This window comes from Piliocolobus tephrosceles, chromosome 2 (genome assembly GCF_002776525.5).
Source record: "Piliocolobus tephrosceles isolate RC106 chromosome 2, ASM277652v3, whole genome shotgun sequence".
Classification (NCBI taxonomy): Eukaryota; Metazoa; Chordata; class Mammalia; order Primates; family Cercopithecidae; genus Piliocolobus; species Piliocolobus tephrosceles.
Window position 1 is genome coordinate 192,407,262 of NC_045435.1, and position 24,062 is coordinate 192,431,323.

The 24,062-nt window shown below is 44.3% G+C and overlaps 3 protein-coding genes across 3 annotated transcripts in view; 2 read left to right on the forward strand and 1 right to left on the reverse strand.

Annotated features, from left to right (window-relative positions):
* Nucleotides 1-5,466: 5,466 nt before the first annotated feature.
* Nucleotides 5,467-12,265, forward strand: SMCO1 (single-pass membrane protein with coiled-coil domains 1). The gene is made up of 3 exons (XM_023214818.3): nt 5,467-5,672; nt 9,779-9,928; nt 10,806-12,265. The coding sequence occupies exons 1-3, from the start codon at nt 5,623-5,625 to the stop codon at nt 11,248-11,250; spliced, it is 645 nt and encodes a 214-aa protein (XP_023070586.2). The 5' UTR covers nt 5,467-5,622; the 3' UTR covers nt 11,251-12,265.
* Nucleotides 12,266-15,194: 2,929 nt separating this feature from the next.
* LOC116418726 lies at nt 15,195-16,332 on the reverse strand. Its single transcript, XM_031935282.1, has 2 exons — nt 15,705-16,332; nt 15,195-15,230 (listed from the first exon to the last, which is right to left on the reverse strand). The coding sequence occupies exon 1, from the start codon at nt 16,330-16,332 to the stop codon at nt 15,886-15,888; it is 447 nt and encodes a 148-aa protein (XP_031791142.1). The 3' UTR covers nt 15,195-15,230; nt 15,705-15,885.
* The window catches only part of RNF168 (ring finger protein 168), a 34,242-nt gene continuing 26,340 nt past the window's right edge, over nt 16,161-24,062 (forward strand). Inside the window, exon 1 of the mRNA XM_023214819.2 lies at nt 16,161-16,999. Coding sequence (XP_023070587.2) covers nt 16,699-16,999 — 301 coding nt within the window. The 5' untranslated portion in view covers nt 16,161-16,698. The remainder of the gene's footprint in view (nt 17,000-24,062) is intronic.

Sequence of the window (24,062 nt, forward strand, 5' to 3'; positions counted from 1 at the left end):
AAGATCAAAGGTTTTACGACTTTCACTATTTCTTCTACCGCTATCTACTGCTAACTTCAAAGAGGAACCAGGAGTACGGGAGGAACATGAAAGTGGACAAGGAGAGTGACCACTGAAGCACAGCACCACAGGGAGGGGTTTAGGCCTCCAGATGACTGCGGGCAGGCCTGGATAATATCCAGCCTCCCACAAGAAGCTGGTGGAGCAGAGTGTTCCCTGACTTCTCCAAGGAAAGGGAGACTCCCTTTCACAGTCTGCTAAGTAACGGGTGTCTTCCCAGACACTGGCATTACTGCTTGACCAAGGAGCCCTCAAATGGCCCTTATACGGATGTGACAAAGGGCTCACCTCTTGCCTTCTAGGTCACTTCTCACAATGTCCTTTTAGCATGTGACCCTATACCTGCCGGTTATTCCTTGGTTATATTAGTAATACAACAAAGAGTAATATTAAAAGCTAATGATTAATGTTTATGCTAATGATTGATAATGTCCATGATCATCTCTATATCTAATTTGTATTATAAGTATTCTTATTCTAACTATTTTCTTTATTATACTGAAACAGTTTGTGCCTTCAGTCTCTTGCCTCGGCACCTAGGTAATCCTTCACCCACACATCTCCATATTTTTCTGCTGCCTGAAGAACTGACTGCTTTTCAGCTGCAGTGAGAATCTGACTTAGGAGCAACACGTGAGATCAAACACCTGAGTTAAATTTTGGAAAGTTTCTATATACCTATGGGGTCATCAGAAAATCAGCTTGTCTCCCTTTATTTGCTTAAGATCCTGTAGTGAGAAGGGAACATGAACCTTCACAGCACCATTTCCGTCAGGCTTTTCCTGCAGAACTAAGAGTGAAGTGGGTAAAGTGGGTGATATTGAAGATGGTGGAGCTGCAGGAGTGGAGGACATGATTGGAGGGAGTTCTGGATGAAGAGGATTAGAAGGGTTAGGACATTCAATAGCTGTCTCAGATTGCTCCTCTACAATCTGCTTTAGCTCTGGGGAATTATTCCCTATGGGTTTGCCTGCCACGGCTGCTAAAAGAACTGGGTCCATTGTACAAAGCTTGTAAAGATCTGGGTTGTCTTGAAGGGCAAAGAAAGCCTATACATAGGGGACCTCAGACCATTTGCCCTTCTGTCTGCAGAAAAGATCTAATTGTTGGATAATATTAAAAGCAAAGCCCCCTCCAGTGGGTTTGTCTGTCCCCAGGATGGTAAGAAGACCATGCCTTTGTGCAATAGAATATGAGTCGCTTTTTCTTCAAAGTCTCAGGGTTGAAGGAGTCCCAGCACTTTAGAATGCACTCGAGAGGAGTGCAGGTTATAGATGGTCTGTTTCCCATCTAGACAGAGAAGTGAGAAAAAAATCATCCTTTTAGTCTCCTTCCTTTCAGTGTGTGACCCAGCATGGAGAAGAAGACAGTGGGAGCGTCCCCCTGACTGTTTTCCCTCCTTGGTTCCTGGATCCCGGTACCTTGTTAAATGTGCTGCCCATGGTTGGAGGCGTGACCCTCCAAGCCATGGAACCAGAGAAACTAGAATATGGGATTAGTCATGCATACCTAGTTCTCTGTGTGTTGTTCCCCTTTTATTTTCTAGACTTGCGTGATCTGTGTGCCTCCCTGGAAAATGGATCTTGGGAAAAAACATGTAAAAGGCAAGGCTCCTTTAACAGAGGGAATGTGCTAGATTGGCTGCTATTATGGCCCATGCTAAAGCATTTACCCTTAGGAAATGGTTTGGGTTAACTTCTGGACTTAAAAATCCCCTTATTAATTAAGTACTCTTTTAATTGGAGCCAGAATAGGTGCCTTAAAGGGACTAAAGGACCTAATTGTGATTTTCCTGCTGATGGGACAGTATCAGGACTAAAATTTGGCTTCAGAGGACATTTTACTCCTAATTTTGGGGACAGAATTTTCCCATTCACAGAAGCAGCATAAAGAAAGCTGCAAAATGGAAAAATTGGGAAGCTACTGTGGACCAACAATATGTCTTATGGAGGGGATTTCTATTTCCACGAGGTGGCGCTGTTGGTTTAGAAATACCATGTGCTCGCGAGAGGACAAGTAGTGAGTGACCTCACTGTGGGGGAAGGGAGAGGCCCTCTGTTCCTAGAAGATGGCAAGATCGTGAGCTATATCCACGGTTACTACAGCATTTCCTGATCTTCCCTAACAGGATTACTTCCCTGGGCTGCAAAAATTCCATCCCATTTGACACACAGAGAAAATAAGAGACATAGTGATCACAGACAGAAAAAGAAGGGAAATTTTCCAATAGGCTAGCTGGAGATCCTTTACCAACACGTGGACAGGCTATTGGAGGCTGAGTCCAGTCCAGAAGCATTTGAATAATACAAGGGCGTGCACTGGCCAGAAATTCTCAATTGCTTCAGAACTTTTCCTGGCCTCACAGGATGGTTAGGTTTCCTCATGAAAGGAAGCTGGTTTGAAGCATGACCAATGTGCCCAATGACCTGTGGGTATTGGGGGGGTCTCCATGTTCTCCCCAGTAAGCCTGACATCCAAGTCTCTAAGAATGGCAGTCACACTAAACGTGTCTTTAACTGGCTGATGGATGCTTGTTATTGATTTGATTTGATTTTTAAATGGAGACCAAGAGCCTCAGAATGAAAGGACAAATTTTGAGTCCACTCCTCTAATCACTGCTCCATTGAATGTTGTACCTTGGGATTCCGGATGAGCCCCCAAAAATGATATGGCTCCATTATCTAGGGAAACACCCAGGGTATTTTGTCTTGTGCCAGGCTCCTTTGTCTCCAGCACTTTGGAAGGCTGATGCACGTGGATCACTTGAGGTCAGGAATTAGAGACCAGCCTGACCAACATGGCAAAACCCCGTCTCTACTAAAAATACAAAAACTAGCTGAGCGTGGTGATACGGCTCCATTATCTGGGGAAATACCCAGGGTCCTTTGTCACATGCCAAGAAAATTAGCAACACAGACACACATAGACTGGATTAAGAAGTGGAAAGTTCAATAGGCAAGAAGGAAGAGAACAGCTCCCCCAAACAGAGGGAGGAGGGCTCCAAATGGAATAACCTCCTTTAGCAGAAACAGTTGGTTATGTCAGGACGGCTCGAGGAGGTGGTGTCTGATTTTCACAGAGCCCAGGGGATTGGTTTGACTAGGTGTGGCTATGTGAATGCCACACAGGTGAACAGGCAGTTTCAGAGATGCATATGGGAAGGGATGGGGGATGCTGTTAGATATGTATAGGTGAAGATATGGGGGGTGCTGTTAGAGATGCATAGAAGAAGGTATGGGGGAGGGTGCTGTAGAGCTTCCACACCCTCTCTGTGACACCACAGGAGCTCATCAAACCTCATTGTCGAAGAGTTTCTATGGAACTTAATCGCCAGCTCACTCACTCCAATTCCTAGAGGTTGGTGAGTGGCTCTGAAAGTTCCAACCTATAATCACTTGGTCTTACTAGTGACCAGTCCCATCTGGAGGCTAATCTAGTTGCACTACCCTAAATCACCTCATTAGCATAAACTCACATGTGATCAAAAGGGGCTCATTATGAATAACAAAGGACACTCATATCACTCAGGAAATTCCCAGGGTTTTAGGAGCTTTGTGACTGAAATGCGGACAAAGACCAAATATATTTCATATTATACTACAATATCACTGCTAGATTCATCTTTTCTTTTCTTTTCTTTTTTTTTTTTTTTTTTTGAGATGGAGTCTCGCTGTGTCACCCAGGCTGGAGTGCAGTGGCACAATTGCTGTCTCCACTCACTGCAACCTCTACCTCCTGGGTTCAAGTGATTCTTCTATCTCAGACTCCCAAGTAGCTGGGACTACAGGTGTGTGCCACCACGCCCAGCTAATTTTTGTATTTTTAGTAGAGATGGGGTTTTGCCATGTTGCCCAGGCTGTTCTCGAATTCCTGACCTCAAGTGATCTGCCCGCCTTGGCCTCCCAAAGTGTTGGGATTACAGGTGTGAGCCACTGCGCCCGGCCCTGGATTAATCTTCTAGAACCAACGGCTCACATCTGTCCAAACTACTTACCAGGCTAGCTAGAAGCATCCCCTCTCTTGTAATCCTTATGTGCTGTCTCCCTGCGAGCATGCCCCTTGAGGACAAGGATTTTTGCCTTACTTATCACTATATTACCAGTGCCTGGAATAGTGCTGCTCATCCATTCGTAGGTTTTATCCATTCGGTTAATATCTGTGATGTTCAGTAAATATTGAATAAGTGAATAAATTATTCAATGAAAGAACAAATACGTGACATCGCTCTTACCAGTTTAAATGGTGTGGTTATTTTCTTTTTCTTATATGAATCTTTTGCTCAAAACATACCTATTCATTGTTTCCTGAACACATTATTTACTTTGCCACCTCTGTGATTTTGCTCACCAATGTCTCCAGTTTGTAACACCCTTAACGCTCTTCTCTGATAATCAAAGACCTTGACCTTTAAGGCCAAGGGAAGTACCACCTTCAGTGTGAGCATTTCCCCAACGACCCATGATTTCAGTGACTTAGTCTCCCATCTTCTATTTTTTTTATGGTCTCTATGTACTTAGCACACATCCCATATACATTTTCTATTTAAGGATATATTCTATCTTCCCAATTCGATTTTAAATCTCATGAAAACAGGAGTCCTATTTTATTTCCGTATTTATATTCAGTTCCTAATCTAATACTAGAAGCTCTCTCTCTCTCTCTGTGTATCTCTCTTTCTCTTTCTCTCTCTCTCTCTCTCTCTGTCTTCCTCTCTCTCTCTATATATATGTGTGTGTGTGTGTGTGTGTGTATGTGTGTATATATATATATATATATATTTTTTTTTTTTTTTCTTGCCCGGGCTGGAGTGCAGTGGCATGATCATAGCTCACTGCAGCTTCAAACTCCTGGGCTCAAGCAGTCTTCCCACTTCAGCCTCTTGAGTAGCTGGGACTACAGGTGTGCACCACCACTCCTGGCTAATTTTTGTATTTTTTTGTGGAGACAGTCTCGCTCTGTGGCCCAGGCTGGTCTTGAACTCCTGGGCTCAAGCAATCCTTCCACCTTGGCTTCCCAAAGGGCTGGGATTACAGGAGTGAGCCGCCATGCCCAGCCATAACAAGCATTTAGTAGTTTCTAATGATGGTTAGGTTTTTTGTTTGATATCATCATCATAAAAGATCTCGGGCACTCTTTAAACCTAATTTAGGTTGTAATTGAATACTGAAGCTGTTAAATTATGACAGTAACATTTCCATGTAACTTAATCCTGTATGCTACATTAATGTATCTGTATATACATTACAGTCATGTACACAGAGTCATAATTATACGTGGTTGTTGCTCCATGTTGATGTACTATGGTTCAGTTTTCAAAGGCAAATGTGATAGTGCCTTCCAGGACACCTGTGTTCACAGGATCAGTTCTTTGAAACTATATTTGGATGTGCAAGCTATTAAAAGCTTCTTGTACTGAGTGACCTTTCAGGCAGAATGTAGATTGAGTGCTCATGCTACTGCTGCCTGTTGCTGAGAGGAAGACAGCAGAAAATTCTGGATTCAAACATTTATTGCTTTTTTGTTTCGCTTTGTTTTTGTTTTCTTTCCCTTTGCCTTAAGAAGATGAACAATGAAACCACAACCCTGATATCCTTGACGGAGGCAATGAAAAGGTTGCTGAGGGCTATAGGGAGGGAGCAAGCCTGGGTCTGCTATTCTGGGAAGATGGGTAAGAGAAGAATAAAGAATAGAAATAAACAAAGAACTACAGACATGCTCATTAGAATTCTGTCTCTATGGCTGGCGCGGTGGCTCACACCTATAATCCCAGCACACTGGGAGGCTGAGGTGGGCAGATCACAAGGTCAAGAGATCAACACCATACTGGCCAACATGGTGAAACCCTGCCTCTACTAAAAATACAAAAATTAGGCGGGCATGGTGACGGGCACCTGTAGTCCCAGTTACTCGGGAGGCTGAGGCAGGAGAATCACTTGAACCCGAGAGGCAGAGGTTGCAGTGAGCTGAGATCGCGCCACTGCATTCCAGCCTGGCAACAGAGCGAGACTCCATCCAAAAAAAGAATTCCATCTCTATTACAGTGGTTTAAGTCTTCCAGGCCCAAACCTATGTAAATTAACAATAAAGAAAAGTCTGCTCGCAGGTGCGGTAACTCCATTGAATGTATGCATGCGCTAAATTCTAGATTTACAAAAAAAGGTAAAAGGAGCTCACAAGGAGCTCACAACCTGTAGGAAAGAGAAAAGTTTGAAAAATGTTTACAATTTAATGTGACTGACCTTTCAACGGTGATGTTCCTAAAGATCTGTGCAAATATGAAGGGAGGATCAACCAATTTTGCCTTTGACACTAGAGAAAGGAACTCTTCATATAGGGTCATTTAAGCTGGATCTTAAAGTGCAAGTAGGAGCTTATGAGGGAGAAAAATATGGGAAGGAATTCTAGGCTGAGGAAACAGTGGGTATAAGCCATATGTAAGCCTGGAACCACATGATGTATTCAAGCAGATGACAAGAGATGTCCCATGTATTGGTGACTAGGATGGGTGAGGGGACTGGTGGAAGACAGGAGCAAAGGGTGAAGACCCTTGACTTTCCTGCTGAGGAGACCCAATTTGCCTCTGAGTAGATCACTGGGCAAGCCAGGATAACGTCAACCATTTGTAATCAGCTGAGTTACAGAATTGGAATTGTGTTTTAGAAGAATGTGTCTGGAGGATGGATGGGAAATGCAAAACAGGGGTCCAGTTAGGCTACTGTAATCTTGAGTCCTAGTGAAAGATGATGAGAAACTCATTTAGTGGAGATGGAGAGGCAGGAATGGGTTAGAGAGACATAAACTGGGGGAAGAAGAAAAGTTGAGAATTATTCTGAGATTTCTAGTTCAAGGAATCGGTTGGATGGTGAGGTCATTAACGGGACTAGGGAACTGTAGTAAAACAAAACAAAACAAAACAGCCTGCGCTCAGATTGGCATGTTGGTTTAGATTTTTGTGGAATGGCCTGGGACTGTCCTTTGGTGAGAGGATTCCAAAGAACTGCAACTGTACATTTTTATACTGATTGACAAGCTAGAATTCCTCTCTAAGATTCAAACTACAGATGACCATGAGCAATATAGTCTTGAAGGTCTAGAAGTTAATACAAACAGTATATGCCAAATGACTTTTTTTTTTTTTGACACAGGGTCTCGCTGTGTTGCCCAAGCTGAGTACAGTGGCATCATCACAGCTCACTGCAGCCTTGGCCTCCTGGGCTCAAGCAATTCTCATACCTCAGCCTCCCCAGTAGCTGGAACCACAAATACACACAACACCACACTAGGCTAATTTTTTATTTTTTGTAGAGATGAGGTCTCACTCTGTTGCCCAAGCTGGTCTCAAACCCCTGGACTAAAGCGATCCTCCCGCCTTGACCTCCCGAAGTGCTGGGATTACAGGTGTGAGCCACTGCACCCGGCTCAAATCACATGGCTTTGCCTTGTAGACAGAAATTGCAGGCATATTAGGTCACACAGGCTTCTATTCCTACAAAGTGAACATTTTATACTGAGTTTTATCTATGTGTAAAGCAGTTGACATTTCTTCACAGTAATTTCTGAAGATGGGGAGGTACTAGTAGGTTAAGCTTAGGAGAGTTGAGTTTGACATCCCCATCTTTGTGGAGATGCACAAAACATATTAAAAATACAGGTCTAGGCCGGGCGCGGGGGCTCACGCCTGTAATCCCAGCACTTTGGGAGGCTGAGGCGGGTGGATCACCTGAGGTCAGGAGTTTGAGACCAGCCTGGCCAACATGGCAAAACCCCATCTCTTACTAAAAATACAAAAATTAGCCAGGTGTGGTGGCGCCTGTAGTCCCAGCTACTTGGGAGACTGAGGCAGGAGAATCGCTTGAATCTGGGAGACAGAGGTTGCAGTGAGCCAGGATTGTGCCACTGCACTCCAGCCTGGCTGATAGAGCGAGACTCCATCTCAAAAAAAAAAAAAAAAGAAAAGAAAAGAAAATACAGGTTTAAAGCTTAGGAGAGATATAGTACCTGAAGGAGAATTAGCCTTGAGAGAAATTCAGAACCAAGAATAAAAGATGATCAAGCATAGAATGCTGGGCAGTCACAAAGGTATTCAGGTCACTGGGGACACGGAAGCTCAGAGAAGTAGCGTGTGTGTTGACTCATCACTTCCCTCATAACGACAATCTAGGTGGCTCAGACAAGTGAGGTGTGTCGCTCCAGTCCCTGTGATTAATTAGACATAATGCTGGTGCCACAGCACCCTCTGATGGTCACGGCTGTTCAGAGCTACTCAAATCCTCATTTTGGGTTACAAAACTCAGCATTTCATTCACATCAAAGATGTCAATCATACAGGAAAACTTTTATTACAGTGTAAGACCTTTGCTGGGTATTGGGAGACAGGCATAAAGGTATCTAAGAAATAGTCTCTGATTCCTTCCCTCCAAGAACGTACAGTTTAGTTCATGAAAGGCTAACCCTAATAGTAAAGCAGGAGGTGGGGAGATGGGTTCACAGGGGCAGTGCTTGTAAGCGAGAAGCAGGCGGGCAAGGAGATCACCAGGTAGAAGAGGAATTTAACAAGGCAGTGGATTTGAGCTGATTCTAGAAGAAAGGGTAAGAGTTGGACAACTAGAATAGGGTAGAAAAAGTCACCTTATTATATACTGGTCTCAGCACTAGCTAACTTTATGACATTAGGTCTCAATCCTCTTGAGACTCAATTTCTTTAATAGTAAAATAGTAAAAAGGACTGCTTTACTTTTTGTGGTTGCTGTGAACACCAAAGTAATGCTTACATAAAATAGTCTTTAACGCATAAGATATAGCCCGGGCATGGTGGCTCATGCCTGTAATCCCAGTACTTTGGGAGGCCAAGACAGGTGGATCACTGGAGCCCAGGTGTTCGAGACCAGCCAAACATAGCAATTCCTGGTCTCTACAAAAAATATTTTTTAAAAATTAGCCAGGTATGGTGGCACATAACTATAGTCCTAGCCACTTGGGAGGCTGAGGTGGGAAGATCACTTGAGCCTGGGAGGTAGTGATTGTGCCACGGCACTCCAGTTTGGGTGACCGAGTGAGACTCTGTATTAGAAAATAAATAAATACATACATAAATAAAGCATAAGGTATACTACAAAAACAAGACATGACAGGCAATTCAAGTAATTAGATAGTTCAAAAGTTTGCTATACATGGGATGAAAGGATAAGGATGGTGGCTAGAGGGAACGGCAAATGGAACCATTTTTGTTGAAACTTTCAAATTCAAATAGCTACCCGTTTTCCCTTCATAGTTTTTTATTTTTTTTTATTTTTTATTTTTGAGACGGAGTCTTGCTCTGTCGCCCAGGCTGGAGTGCAGTGGCCGGATCTCAGCTCACTGCAAGCTCCGCCTCCCGGGTTCCCGCCATTCTCCTGCCTCAGCCTCCCGAGTGGCTGGGACCACAGGCGCCGCCACCTCGCCCGGCTAATTTTTTTGTATTTTTAGTAGAGACGGGGTTTCACCATGTTAGCCAGGATAGTCTCGATCTCCTGACCTCGTGATCCGCCCGTCTCGGCCTCCCAAAGTGCTGGGATTACAGGCTTGAGCCACCGCGCCCGGCCCCTTCATAGTTTAAAGTTAAAAAAAACGTTATCCAAATTTGGTAGTGGTTGTAAATAATGTACTAGAGCCTCAGCTTAAAGCAAAACCTTAGTTTTGTCCTGTAACCTAAACTACCCCTTGGGTCTGTATCCTACAGAGTAGACCACAAACTCCAAGCGTTAGAAGCACAGTTCAAAGAACTAGACTTCACCAAGGATAACCTGATGCAGAAATTCAAGCATCATAGTGAGACTCTGGCAAGCCAAGCAGCCCAAGATGAGATGTGGACAGCAGTTCGGGCACTCAAGTGAGTATCGGTTGAGAAATCAGTGGGATTCTGTGGCTTTGAGAGCTTCCAGTGGTCATTCCAAAATTGAATTTTTTAGTATCTTTCCCACAATGGATTGTAAAGCAATTACATTTTCTTAGGTGATGTTTTTTAAAAAAGATTAATTTGCACATCTCTTTATATGCCAGGAACTATGGTACATATCTCTTCACACAGTCTCTTGCTTGCCAAAGCCTTATTTGCAGTAATTTCTTTTTCTTTTTCTTTCCTTTTTTTTTTTTTTTCGAGACGGAGTCTTGCTCTGTCACCCAGGTTGGAGTGCAGTGGGGCAATCTCAGCTCACTGGAACCTCCACCTCCCGGGTTCAAGCCATTCTCCTACCTCAGCCTCCTGATTAGCTACCATTACAAGCGTGCATCACAACACTCAGCTAAGTTTTGTATTTTCAGTAGAGACAGGGTTTCACTATGTTGGCCAGGCTAGTCTCAAACTCCTGACCTCAGGTGATCCACCCACCTCGGCCTCCCAAAGTGCTGGGATGACAGGAGTAAGCCACTGTGCCCAGCCTATCTGCATTAATTCTAAAGTAAGTATTGGCAGGGCATGATGGCTCATGCCTTTAATCCCAGCACTCTGGGAAGCTGAGGCAACAGGATCACTTGAGCTCAGGAGTTCGAGAACAGCCTGGGCAACAAAGTGAGACCCCATCTCTAAAAAAAAAAAAAAAAAAAGGTAAGTATTTGAATTTGAATTTAAATTCTAAAGTAAATATTTTCTAAATTACGACAGCTGGTTCTCCTAGTGGGTTCATATTGAGTTATCCTAAAAGAATTCATTTTCTGTTTCTATATCAATTATTTTTGACTGCTTAAGAAGCTCTCCATATTTTTTGTAGGTTCACTTCAATGGAATTGAATATTTTATACAGCTACGTCATTGAAGTACTTATCTGCTTGCATACTCGTGTGCTTGAGAAGCTGCCAGACCTGGTGAGAGGTCTTCCAACCTTAGCCTCCGTACTCAGACGAAAAGTTAAGAATGAGCGCATTAGAGCTGTGTGGGATTCCATTCTGGAGGAGTGTGGGCTGCAAGAAGGAGACATCACAGCACTTTGTACTTTCTTTATTGCACACGGTAACAAGGCAGAACACTACACTGCTAAAGCGAGGCAGATGTACGTCAGGGACATCACGTTCCTGATTACTAACATGGTAAAGAACCAGGCTCTGCAGGACAGTTTGCTGAGGGCTGTGCAGGTCATTGAGAAGGGGAAAGCAGCCAGGACCCCTGAAGAGCAAAAGTCACCCCTCAAAGAGTCGATACCATCCGTCAAAAACTAACCTGCTACCCTATGACCTAGTGATTCCACCTCCAGTAATTTATCTTGGAAATGGCCAAAAGTATGCACAATGTATTACAGTCTTATTTTTATAGCAAAGAGTGAGGGGATGTTAAATAAATTATGACAAACGGATACAATAGATACTTTCTGTGTAGCCATACAAAAGAATGAAGAAGCTCTTTGTGTAATGATATGAAGTTATCACCAAATGTATTGTTCTTTTCAAATGTTTATTTCCTATATATTGCTAAGTGGAAAAAAGGTGCAAAATCAAATATATATATATATATGCATATATATATAATGCATATTAGTTTATATATCCATAAACTTCTGCAGAGATACACAAGAAAGTGATAACATTAGTTGTCAGGAAAGGAAGTTAAGAGGCTAGTGGTCAAAGATAAGAGGAAGTCTTTTCACTGTTCATCCATTTTGTACATTTTCAACTTTGAACCATGTGAATGTGTATTACCTATTTAAAAAATAAACAAGGCTGGACATGGTGGCTCATGCCTCTAATCCAAGCATCTTAGGAGGTCAAGGTAGGAGGATCACTTGAGCTCAGGGGTTTGAAACCAGCTTGGGGAACACAGTGATAGCAATAGGAGGCAGGTAAATTCCTAGGCAGACAGGGATGGGTCCCTGGTGAAACTCAACCTTCAAGCCAAGGACAGTTTAAAGCCTGAAAACCAAGCTATGAGTTCCGGATAAATCCAAGAACCAGACTGAGAGCTCCCATTCTCGTCTGGCACCCTCTCTTCTGATTGGTCCTTATCCTTCACCTATTTTACACATACCTACCCTTCCCCGATTGGTCCTTATACTATCGTGCCTATTTCTGAATGGTGCTTTTTCAAGCATAGCCATAGACCAATCAGCATGCACTTGTCCATTTCTAGCCCACAAAAACCCATAGACTCAGGCTCGTAGCCAGCAACCCACCATCGGGTACCCTCTCACTGTCAAGAGGCTTTCTGTCACTCAATAAATTCTACTCTGCCTTACTAACTCTCCAGTGTCTGTGTACCTCATTCTTCTCAGTCATGGGACAAGAACTCAACTCATCAAATTCAGGAGTAAAAGAGCTGTAACAATAGTGAGACCTCATCTCTATTTTCATAAATTAAAACAAAAAACACCTAAAATATACATCATGAGATACTATAAATTGTATCTTAATGTGTATTTGTTCTCTAATGAAGTACCATAGTTATTTATACCAGAAAGGGGATTCTTACATCTTAACCATTTATTTATAATATTTATTGAATACCAAATGCCATGTACTAGGTGCTGTGGATAACAGAAACATTAAAAATGTGGATCCTGCCCTCGAGGTAAAGATTAAGTGCCAGTGCTTTATTTGGGAGGTACAAATTCAGGACAGCCAGAGTGAATAAAGCTGGAAGGAAGTTAGGTAGAGGAGGATGTGAAGTAATACATGGTGATGTGTTACCTTGCTGGCCCCACCTTGAAAATGAGCCAGAAGAGACACAGCAGCTTTGTCAGCAGGTACACTCACTCAGTGTTGCCTGTCTCCAGACACACTGGAGAAACCATCCTCGCATCCTTGGAAGGAAAGAGAAAAGGGAATTTAAGTATTGTGCTTACTCAGTCCATCGGTTTCAGCTGGCAAAAGTTACTCCATGGGGAGTGAGCCCCCCCCATACTCCCAGCATGCATTACCCAGGCCCTAGCAGCCACTGAGAAGTCAGCTCCCGCATTGTTCAGAAGTGGCAGGAGAAGCCAGAGATTCCAGAAATGCAACTGGTGAGCCCCAAGCAGAACAAATGATTACGGGTACAGAAAACAAACAAGGTGAAGGAAATCTGAGGAAGTACATGAAATATATCCATTACACAAGACACAAGCACCTGAAGATAGAAATCAAAATCTAGGAGTTCAATAGTAAAACTGCAATAAAAATCAGTATCACTGGGCAATATATGATTGGGTGAATTTAGAAAAGGGGCATCACTGGTAGTGGGAAGTGCATTAAATTGCACATAAAAGTGCACTCTGGAAGAAGTGAATTTTTTTTTTTTTTGAGATGGAGTCGTGCTCTGTCAACCCAGGCTGGAGTGTAGTGGTGTGATCTGGGCTCACTGCAACCTCTGCCTCCTGGGTTCAAGCAATTCTCCTGCTTCAGCCTCCCAAGTAGCTGGGATTACAGGCAACTGCCACAACGCCCAGCTAATTTTTGTATTTTTAGTAGAGGTGGAACTTCACCATATTGGCCAGGCTGGTCTGGAACTCCTGACCTCGTGTTCTGCCTGCCTTTGCCTCCCAAAGTGCTGGGATTATAGGTGTGAGCCACCAAATTGATGTTTGAAGTAGGCACAGCCACAAAGTAACCCATTTAGGATGAACCGAGAAAGCAATGTCATGAAAGCAAAACGTATGGATGACAGAGAATAAATCACAGTTGCATGTTTAAAAGAATAATGGGAGATTCCATGGGAAAAGCACGTTGTGGACATATTAGGAAGCCTGAAGGCTGGGTGCAGTGGCTCACTCCTGTAATCCCAGTACTTTGGAAGGCCAAAGTGGGTGGATCACCTGAGGTCAGGAGTTTAAGACCAGCATGGCCAACATGGTGAAACCCCATCTCTACTAAGAATACAAAAATTTGCCAGGCATGGTATTACAGTGCATGTGGTATTACAAGGCACGCGCCTGTAATTGCAGCTACTTGGGAGGCTGAGGCATGAGAATCGCTTGAACCCAGGAGGTGGAGGTTGCAGTGAGCTGAGATCACACCACCGCAATCCAACCTGGGTGACAGAATGAGGAGCTGTCTCAAAAAAACAAACAAACGAACAGAAAACGAGCCTGAAATTCCAAGCTAAGGGACTGATACTGTAGACAACTGGATGACAGTCCCAGGTTTCTTTTTTTTTTCTTTTTTTTGACACAGGGTCTCGCTCTGTCACCCAGGCTGGAGTGCAGTGGTATGATCACCGCTCACTGCAGCCTTGACCTCCTGGGCTCAAGTGATCCTCCCACCTCAGCCACCAGAGTAGCTGAGAGTACAAGTGTAAGCCAGCACATCCAGTGATTTTTTTTATTTTTTGTAGAGACAGGTCTCACTATGTTGCCCAGGCTGGACCTGAACTCCTGGGCTCCAGTGATCTTTCCACCTTGGTCTTCCAAAGTGCTGGGATTACAGGTGTGAGCTATCACAGACAATAACAGGCTTCTGAACCCACATTGAAATAAAAGCTCCCAAAGATTTCTACCAAGGACCCGTGTCTCCTTTTTTTTCTCCACCTGGAAACCGTTCCTCTACCCAGCCTGAGTGCTCTCCACAGTCTCAAAACAACTTAAAGTCTGCTTTCATGCACAGTGACTTTCTTTTCTCTTCCTTCACACTGATTGAATGTTCCCTCAAAAAATACAGGTCTGGAGCTGGATATGGTGTTGCAAGCTCTAGACCCAGCTACTCCAGAGGCTGAGGCAAAAGAATCCCTGGAATCTGGACTTGTAGTCCAGCCTGGACAAAACAGTGAGACCCCAATTCTTTTATTTATTTATTTATTTGTATTTTTTGAGGTGGAGTTTAGCTCTGTCCCCCAGGCTGGAGTGCAGTGGCACAATCGCGGCTCACTGCAGCCTCTGCCTCCCACGTTTAACGATTCTCCTGTCTCAGTCTCCTGAGTAAGTGGAATTGCAGGCGCTTGCCACAATGCCCAGCTAATTTTTGTATTTTTAGTAAGGACGGAGGTTTCACTATGTTGGCCAGGCTGGTCTTGAACTCCTGGTCTCAAGTGATCCGCCTGCCTCAGCCTCCCAAAGTCCTGGGAGTACAGGCTTGAGCCACGGAGTCTGGCATTTTTTTTTTTCAAAACGAGTCCCCCCTTTTTTTTTTTTTTTTGAGACGAGTCTCATTCTGTCCCCCAGGCTGGAGTGCATCCAGGTGATCTTGGCTCATTGCAACCTCCGCCTCCTGGGTTCAAATGATGTGAAAGCCTAATTCTAAAACAAAAGAGAAAAAAAACCTCAGGGCCCAGCACACCAACTCTAAAACCAACCATAAAACCTCAGGCCGGCCCAGCGTGGTTATTTACTTCAACATGCATAAAATGTGAAATTATATTCTTGTTAATCTCCTTTGTAGAATTTTGATTGTTGAAACTTAACAAACTATATATTATCTAAATGATGCCCGTGAATAATATCTAAGCTCTCCGAGACAGCCTTGACGTTTGTTGCCCAAGCCAAAGGGCCTCAGGCCCTTTTAGAAGGGAAGGCAATTAATTCTAAAACAACCTACTCGGCTGCAGACTTTAAGTGTCTGGGCCATACAGAAGGAACTGTAAGCGTGTGTTAAATTGTCCCAGGTTTCTGGATTCTCTGACCACAATATTTCTTGGAGATGTTTTTTAAAGAATTTTGGAAAGCGACCTAAGCAGCTTCGTTACAAATCAATAGAAACAAAAACGTACTCACAAGGGTACTGAGGTAAGTATTACAAAAATTTTTGGCTTTTTAAAAATTTTTAAAAATTTTTTTGAGAGGAAGTCTCGCTCGGTTGCCCAGGCTGGAGTGAGTGGCGCGATCTCTGCTCACTGCAAGCTCCGCCTCCCGGGTTCACGCCATTCTCCTGCCTCAGCCTCCCAAGTAGCTGGGACTAGGCGTGTCTGACGCCTCGCAGAAATCTCAGGGAAAAGTCAGGCTCCACCCAGGATGCACCAGCAGGAGCTGCGACGCCGGGGCTGGGCCGTCTCCGGCTGGGAGGGAGCGCGGGCGGGGCGCAGATCCCGGAAGTCCCGCCCCGGGAGCGTCCGCCCTTGGGCAGCTTTCTGGGTGGGAAGTGCGATTTTGGCGGGCGGTTGTGACGTTGCTGGCGCTTGCCCGGTGGCTGCTGCGCTGCCGCAACGAATAGGGCTTCTGGCTGTGTAAGAAGGACCGGGGCGCGGAGCTCTGGGAAACTGCGCCAGGCGCCGGAAAGCTGAACCCGGGAGTCGCGCGTCGCCCCCGCAGCAGCGCTAAAGCGGAAGTTCTGCAGCAGCTGGAGCCCGGGGTTCCTCCCGGAGCCGCCTCCGGGGGCCGGGCTGCCCCGAGCTGAGCGGAGCATCCTCTCCGGATGAGGGGAGGAGGGGACTTGGCGCGTTCCCCTCGCTGCACCGGGAGCCGCAGCCGCAGTGTTCACGCCGCGGTGCAGCCCGGCACCTCCGACGAAAGCCTGCAATCGTTGGCTTGCCGGACGTTTGCCTTAAAAATGGACAAAGACGCCGCCCTCCGGGGTGTTCCTGTTTGCCTGACCCTGAGAGCGCCTTTTTGCTTCAAGACGTGTTGGATGCCCCTGTTCTCCGAATTCTGATACGCTTCTGGGCACGATATTGAAACACAAAACTGTGCTTTTGCTCTCTGTGGTTGGCCGAAAATAGGATTCTTTTTCGCGCAGGTGTCGTCGTTTAGTCGACTTTATTAACATACTAAAATGGCTCTACCCAAAGGCGCCATCCCCTCGCGCTCCGAGTGCCAGTGCGGGATCTGCATGGAAATCCTCGTGGAGCCCGTCACCCTGCCGTGCAGCCACACGCTGTGTAGACCGTGCTTCCAGTCGACCGTCGAGAAGGCGAGTTTATGCTGCCCCTTCTGTCGCCGCCGGGTGTCTTCGTGGACTCGGTACCACACCCGAAGAAATTCTCTCGTCAACATGGATCTGTGGAAGATCATTCAGAAACACTATCCCCGGGAGTGCAAGCTCAGAGCGTCTGGGCAAGAATCCGAGGAAGTGGGTGAGTAAACCCCGGCGTGTTTATTGGCCAAAAGCCGCAAATCTTTGAAAAGGTGAATCATCACTTCTCCATTTAAGAAGTACAAACAAACCAAAAAGCCCCACTGGTATTTGTCTAAATAGTTCTCAGAGGTTTGGGAGTTGATGGGTCCCCAAATGTCGATGGGTTATAAAGTCAAGGGCAAGATTTTGTCCCTTGTCACAATGCCCGCGCAGTGTTCGATTGGTGTTTGTTGTTTTAAAAATTAAAGAATTGCCCGTCTATAGCCTTCTTTTTTTTTTTTTTTTTTTTGGAGACAGGGTCTCGCTCTGTCGCCCAGGCTGCAGGGCAGTGGCGCGGTCTCGGCTCACTGCAGCCTCCGCCTCCCGGGTTCAGGCGATTCTCCTGCCCCAGACTCCCGAGTAGCTGGGACTACGGGAGCGCACCATCGCGCCTGGAATTTCTGTATTTTCGTGGAGACAGGTTTTCACCATGTTGCTCAGGCTGGTCTCAAACTCCTGACCTCAAGTGATCCGACCGCCTCGGCCTCCCAAAGTGCTGGGATTACAGGCGTGAGCCCCCGCGCCCGGCCTCTGATTTACTTATCTGTACATCTCCATTCACGTAATTCTTTATTCTCCTAATCATGCAACAAGCCGATCGAGACCATCCTGGCCAACACGGAGAAACCCCGTCTCTACTAAAAATACAAAAATTAGCCGGGCGAGGTGGCGGCGCCTGTAGTCCCAGCTGCTCGGGAGGCTGAGGCACGAGAAAGGCGAGAACCCGGGAGGCGGAGCTTGCGGTGAGCCCAGATCGCGCCACTGCACTCCAGCCTGGGCCACAGAGGGAGGGAGACTCCGTCTCCAAAAAAAAAAAATCATGCAACGAGTCTAAAATCGCTTTTTTATCACTAACCCCTACACCCGGTGGACTCAGGAGCCCCAAACTGAACCCTTGACTCTTTCCTCCGCTAATGTGAGCAATAAGCCGTGCAGTGGTTCCTCCGGGCGCAGGATATGGTGTCTGTGCTCTCTCGTGTACAGGTCTTCTTTTAAAATTTTTTTTGGTCACAGTTATATGTGTACCTGCCTTTTAAACATTTATGTATTTTATTGTGGTAAAAAACCAAAATTGCCATTTTACCATTTTTAAACAATAGTTTAAGAAAAACAACTTTATTGAAATACTCACATAACGAACAGCTCACCTACTAAAAGTGTGCGGTTTGGCCGGGTGCAATGGCTCACAGCTGTAATCCTAGCGCTTTGGGAGGCGGAGGTGGGAGGATCGCTTGAACCGAGGAGTTGAGAACAGTCTGGGTAACATAAATTCAATAAAATTTTTAAAAGTGTGCAATTTAGTGGGTTTTGGTATATTGCATTATTAATTTTTAAAATATTGTCCAAAATATATATAACAAACTGACATTTTAACCATTTTTAAGTACAATTCAATAGAATTAATTACATTCACAATGTAAGCGTCACCACTGTTTCCAAAATTTTTTCATCACCCCAGATAAACTGTAACTGTGAAGCACTGACCACCCATTTCACCTCTCCCCGTAGCCCCTGGCACCTTCTATTCCACTTTCTGTCTATGAATCTGGCCATTCTAGGTGTTTCGTGTAAGAGACTTATACAATATAGGATCTTGTGTGTCTAGCTTATTTCACTTGGCGTGTTTCTGAGGTTCATGCACAGTGTGGCATGGATCAGTACTTCATTTTTCGGGCTGAATAATGATTTGTTTTATGGATATATTTGTTACATTTTGTTTATCCATTGGATGGACATTGGTTTTTTCACCTTTTCGTTATTTGAATACTGGCAATACGAACATCTGTGTACAAATATTTGTTTGAATACCTGTTTTCTGTTCTTTTGTCTACATATCTAAGAGTGGAATTGCTGGATCCTATGGTAATTCTCTGTTTAGCTTTTTGAGGAACTGCTACATTTGTTTTCTACACTAGCTGTACCATTTTACATTTCCATTAGCAGAGTATGAAGTTTCCAATTTCTTCACTCCCTCACCAACACTTGTTATTTTCCGTGCCATCCTAGTACATGTGAACTGGTATCTTAACCCTGTGTTTTTAAAAATTGTGGTAAAATATAACCAGACTACCATTTTAACCATTTAAAAATGCTTTTATTTTTGACTAGAAAGAAGGGAGGAAAATTTTAACCATTTGCAGTGGTATGGTTCAGTGGCATCACTTCCATTCACACTGCTGTGCATCCGTCACCACCATCCCATCTCCAGATCTTTTTAATCCTCCCAAACTGAATTTCCATACCCATTAAGCTTATGGTTCCTCCCTCCCCCATCCCTGTCAACCACTGTTCTCCTTTCCATTTCTGTGAACGCAACTGCTCTAGGTACCTCCTGTAAGTGGAATTTTCATAGGTATTTGTCCTTTTGTGTCTGGTCTGTTTTACCTAGCATAATGTTTTCCAGGTTCATCCATATCGCATGTGACAGGATTCCCTTCCTTTTGAGGCTGAATAATATTCCAGTGTATGTATATGCTACATTAAAAGAAACCTATGCATCTGTCAGTGGACACTTCGGTTGCTTCCACTCTTGGCTATTAGAAATAATGCTGGTGTGAACTTGGGTGTACAAATGTCGCTTCGGGGCCTGTTTTCTATTCTAGATCATATGGTAATTGGAATTTCTAGATCATATGGTAATTCTATGTGTAATTGGTTTTGGAAACCACCATACTGTTTTCCACAGTGACAGTGCTGTTTTATATTCTCACCAACAGTGCATGGGTGTCCAGTTTCTCTGCACCTTCGCCAACACTTGCTATTTTCTGGGTTTTGATAGTAGCCATCGTAATGGATATGAGATACTATCCCATTGTAGTTTTTATTTGCATGTCCCCAATGACTAAGGATGACGAGCATCTTTGCATGCATTCATTGGCCATTTGTATATCATCTTTGGAGAAATATGAAATATCTATTCAAATCCTTTGCTCGTTCATTCTTTTTGTTTCTGTTTTTCTCCCAAAACCTAGAAAAAGCCACAACTTTGCCTGTCATTTAATCAGGTTGTTTTTTTGAATTGTGGGCGTTCTCCTGCCTCAGCCTCCCGAGTAGCTGGAATTACAGGCATGCGGCACCATGGCCAGCTAATTTTTGTATTGTTAGTAGAGACAGAGTTTTACTGTGTTGGTCAGGAAGGTCTCAATCTCTTGACCTCATGATCCGCCTGCCTCGGCGTCCAAAAGTGCTGGGATTACAAGTGTGAGCCACCGCGTCCGGCCTGTTTTAGTTTTTATCCACCATAGATGAGTTTTTTCTGTTCTGGAACTTCATATAAATGGAATTCTTTTTATTTCCTAGGGCTACCGTAACAAAGTACCACAAACTTAGCAGAAGTTTATTCTCTTTCAGTTCTGAAGACTAGAACTCCAAACCCAAGATGCCAGCAGGGAGCAGGGACGTGTGCATTGAAGGTTCTAGGAGAGAATCTGTTCCCTGCCCCCTCTCCTTAGCTTCCAGGGTGGCTGCAATCCATGGTGTTCTGGTTTGCAGCTGAGTCACTCGGGTCTCTGCCTCCATTAGCACATGGAGCTTCCCGGTGTGTCTGTCTTTACATGGCCGTCTCCTCTGTGTGTCTCTGATTTCTTACTGGAACACTAGTTCTATTGGATTGAAGGCCCTCTACTCTTGGTATGAACTCCATTATATCTGCAACAACCTGTTTCCAATAAGAGCACATTCTTAGTTACTGGGAGTTAGGACTTCAGCATATCTCTTTGGGGGTTATTTATCATAAGGTTCAATTTTTTTTTTTTTCCTTTTCTGAGACATACTCTCGCTTCATCACCCAGTCTGGAATGCAGTGATAGGATCTCGGCTCACTGCAGCCTCCGTCTCCTGGGTTCAGGTGATTCTCCTGCCTCAGCCTCCTGAGTAGCTGGGATTACAGGCACGCAACACCACGCCCGGCTAATTTTTGTATTTTTAGTAGAGACGAGGTTTCACTATGTTGCCCAGGCTGGGTTCAAACTCCTGACCTCAGGTGATCCACCCTCTTCGGCCTCCCAAAGTGCTGGGATTACAGGCGTGAGCCACCGCGCCCGGCCTAGGTAGTCGTTTTTTAAGTATTATTCCGCTGTTGACAATGCTGTATATTATTGGCCATTCTCCACCGATAGTGCCTCAGTTGCTTGCAGTTTTGGATATTATGAATAAAGTTGCTGAGAAGATTCTTGCACAAGTTTTTTTGTGTGTGAGTATGTGTGGCCTGATGTTTTCAGGGTTTTTTTCGGTAAATACTGAGGAGCTGGAATTATGCAGCATAGAGTAGGTACACGTTTGGTTTTCTAAGAAACTACCGGCCAGGCACCGTGGCTCACGCCTATAATCCCAGCACTTTGGGAGGCCAAGGCGGGTGGATCACGATTTCAAGACCAGCCTGGCCAAGATGCTGAAACCCCATCTCCACTCAAAATACAAAAATTAGCTGGGCGTGGTGGCGGGCACCTGTAATACCAGCTACTCGGGAGGCTGAGGCAGGAGAATCGCTGGAACCTGGGAGGCGGAGCTTGCAGTGAGCCGAGATTGCGCAACTGCACTCCAGCCTTGGTGACAGACCGAGACTCCATCTCAAAAAAAAAAAAAGAAGAAACTACCAGATCTTTTTTGAAAGTGGTTGTGTCATTTTGTAATCCCACCAACAGCATACAAGTTCTGGTTTCTGTATATCTTACCAACTTTTTATGTTATCTGTCTTTTAAAACTTAACCATTCCAGTTGTTTTTTATTATTGATAGTAGTATCCTGTTTTAATTTCAATTTCCAGGTGACTAATGATAGTGTTCTTTTTCATGTGCTTATTGGCAGTTTTGCTCTCTTCCGTTGTAAAGTGTCTGTTTAATTCTTTTGCCCCTAAATTGTTTATATTATTCAGTTGCAGACATTCTTTATATATATATATATATATATTTTTTTTTTTTTTTTTTTTTTTTGAGACGGAGTCTCGCTTTGTCGCCCGGGCTACAGTGCAGTGGCTGGATCTCAGCTCACTGCAAGCTCCGCCTCCCAGGTTTACGCCATTCTCCTGCCTCAGCCTCCGAGCAGCTGGGACTACAGGCGCCCGCCACCTCGCCCGGCTAGTTTTTTGTATTTTTTTTTAGTAGAGACAGGGTTTCACCGTGTTAACCAGGATGGTCTCGATCTCCTGACCTCGTGATCCGCCCGTCTCGGCCTCCCAAAGTGCTGGGATTACAGGCTTGAGCCACCGCGCCCGGCCTCTTTATATATTTTGAATACTGGTACTTTGCCAGGTATTCTTAATTGTTTTGATGAGCTGAAATTCTTAATTTTCATGAAGTCTCCTAAACTTTTCCTTTTATAGTTTACTGCTTTTTATGGCCTGAGAAACCTTTTGCTACCCTCAGGCTAAGATATTGCTGTGTTTTTTTCTGAAAGATTTATAGTTTTACCTTTTTTTTTTGTTTGAGACAGAATTTTGTTGTGTCGCCCAGGCTGGAGCACAGTGGCGCTATCTTGGCTCACTGCAACCTCCACCTCCCGGGTTTAAGCGATTCTCTTCCCTCAGCCTCCCAAGTAGCTGGGACTACAGGCATGCACCACCATGCCAGGCTAATTTTTGTATTTTTGGTAGAGACGGGGTTTTGCCATGTTGACCAGGATGGTTTTGAAGTCCTGACCTCATGATCTGCCCGCCTCAGCCTCCCAAAGTGCTGGGATTACAGGTGTGAGCCACTATGCCCGGCCAGTTTTAGCTTTTATGTTTAGGTCTTTGATCCATTTCGAATTAATTTTGAATATTGTATAAGAGGAGGTTGAGGTTAACTTTTTCCCGTATGGGTATCAGTTATTCCTGTACCTTTTGTTGAAAAGACTTTTTAAAAAATATAATGTGGGTCTATTCTGTTTCATTGATCTATTGATTCTAATATTAGTGTCACACTGTCTTGATTACTGTGAATTTAGAGTAAATCTTTTTTTTTCTTTTTGAGACAGAACCTTGCTCTGTCACCCAGGCTGGAGTGCAGTGGCGTGATCTCAGCTCACTGCATCCTCTGCCTCCCAGGTTCAAGTAGTTCTCCTTCCAAAGCCTCCTGAGTAGCTGCGAATACAGGCATGTACCACCATGCCTGGCTGATTTTTGTATTTTTGATAGAGACAGTAGTTTCACCACATTGGCCAGGCTGGTCTCGAACTCTTGACCTCAGATGATCCGCCCACCTCGACCTCCCATTGCAGGCGTGAGCCATCGTGCCCTTCCTCTGTATATTTATTCTTTGTAGAGACAGGGTTTTGCTGTGTTGCCCAGGCTGGTCTTGAACAGCTCACCTTAAGCAGTCCTCCCGTCTCAGCCTCCTAAAGTGCTGGAATTACAGGCCTGAGCCACCTATTTAAATTTTTAAATCAACTTACCAGTTTCTCCTAACAGCCTGTTAGGAGTTTGATTGGGGTTGCATTGAACTTAATAGAACAATTTGGGGAGAATTGACATCCAAACAATAGAGTCCTTGTATCCATGAAAATAGTGTATTTCTCCGTTTGTGTAGGTCACCTTCAATTTTTTTCAGTAATGAAGTTAAAATAAGGTCATTAGAATGGGCCCTAATCCATTATGACTGGTTTCCTTATGAAAAGGAGAAATTTGGACACAGAGACAGACACGCACAGAGGGAAGATGATGTAAAGACACAGAGCACCACGCGAGGCTGGAGGACTGGAGTGATGTGTTCACAAGCCAAGGAACGTCTAAGGTTATCAGCACAGCGTCAGAAGCAAGGAAGAGGCAAGGAAGGATCCCCTACAAGTTTCAAAAGTGTCATGGCCCTGCTGACACCTTTATTTTGGACTTCTAGCCAGAACTGTGAGACCATAAATTTCTGTATTTTCAAGTCACTCAATTTGTGGTATGTTTCTATGGCAGCCCTAAGAAACTAATATTTATCCCTGATTATATTATGATTTTTGAGACTGTTTTAAGTAAAATTTTTTAAATGTTCGGTATTGTTCATTAATAATTTATAAAATTAACTTTTTTTTTTTTTTTTTTTTTTTTTTTTTTTTTTTTT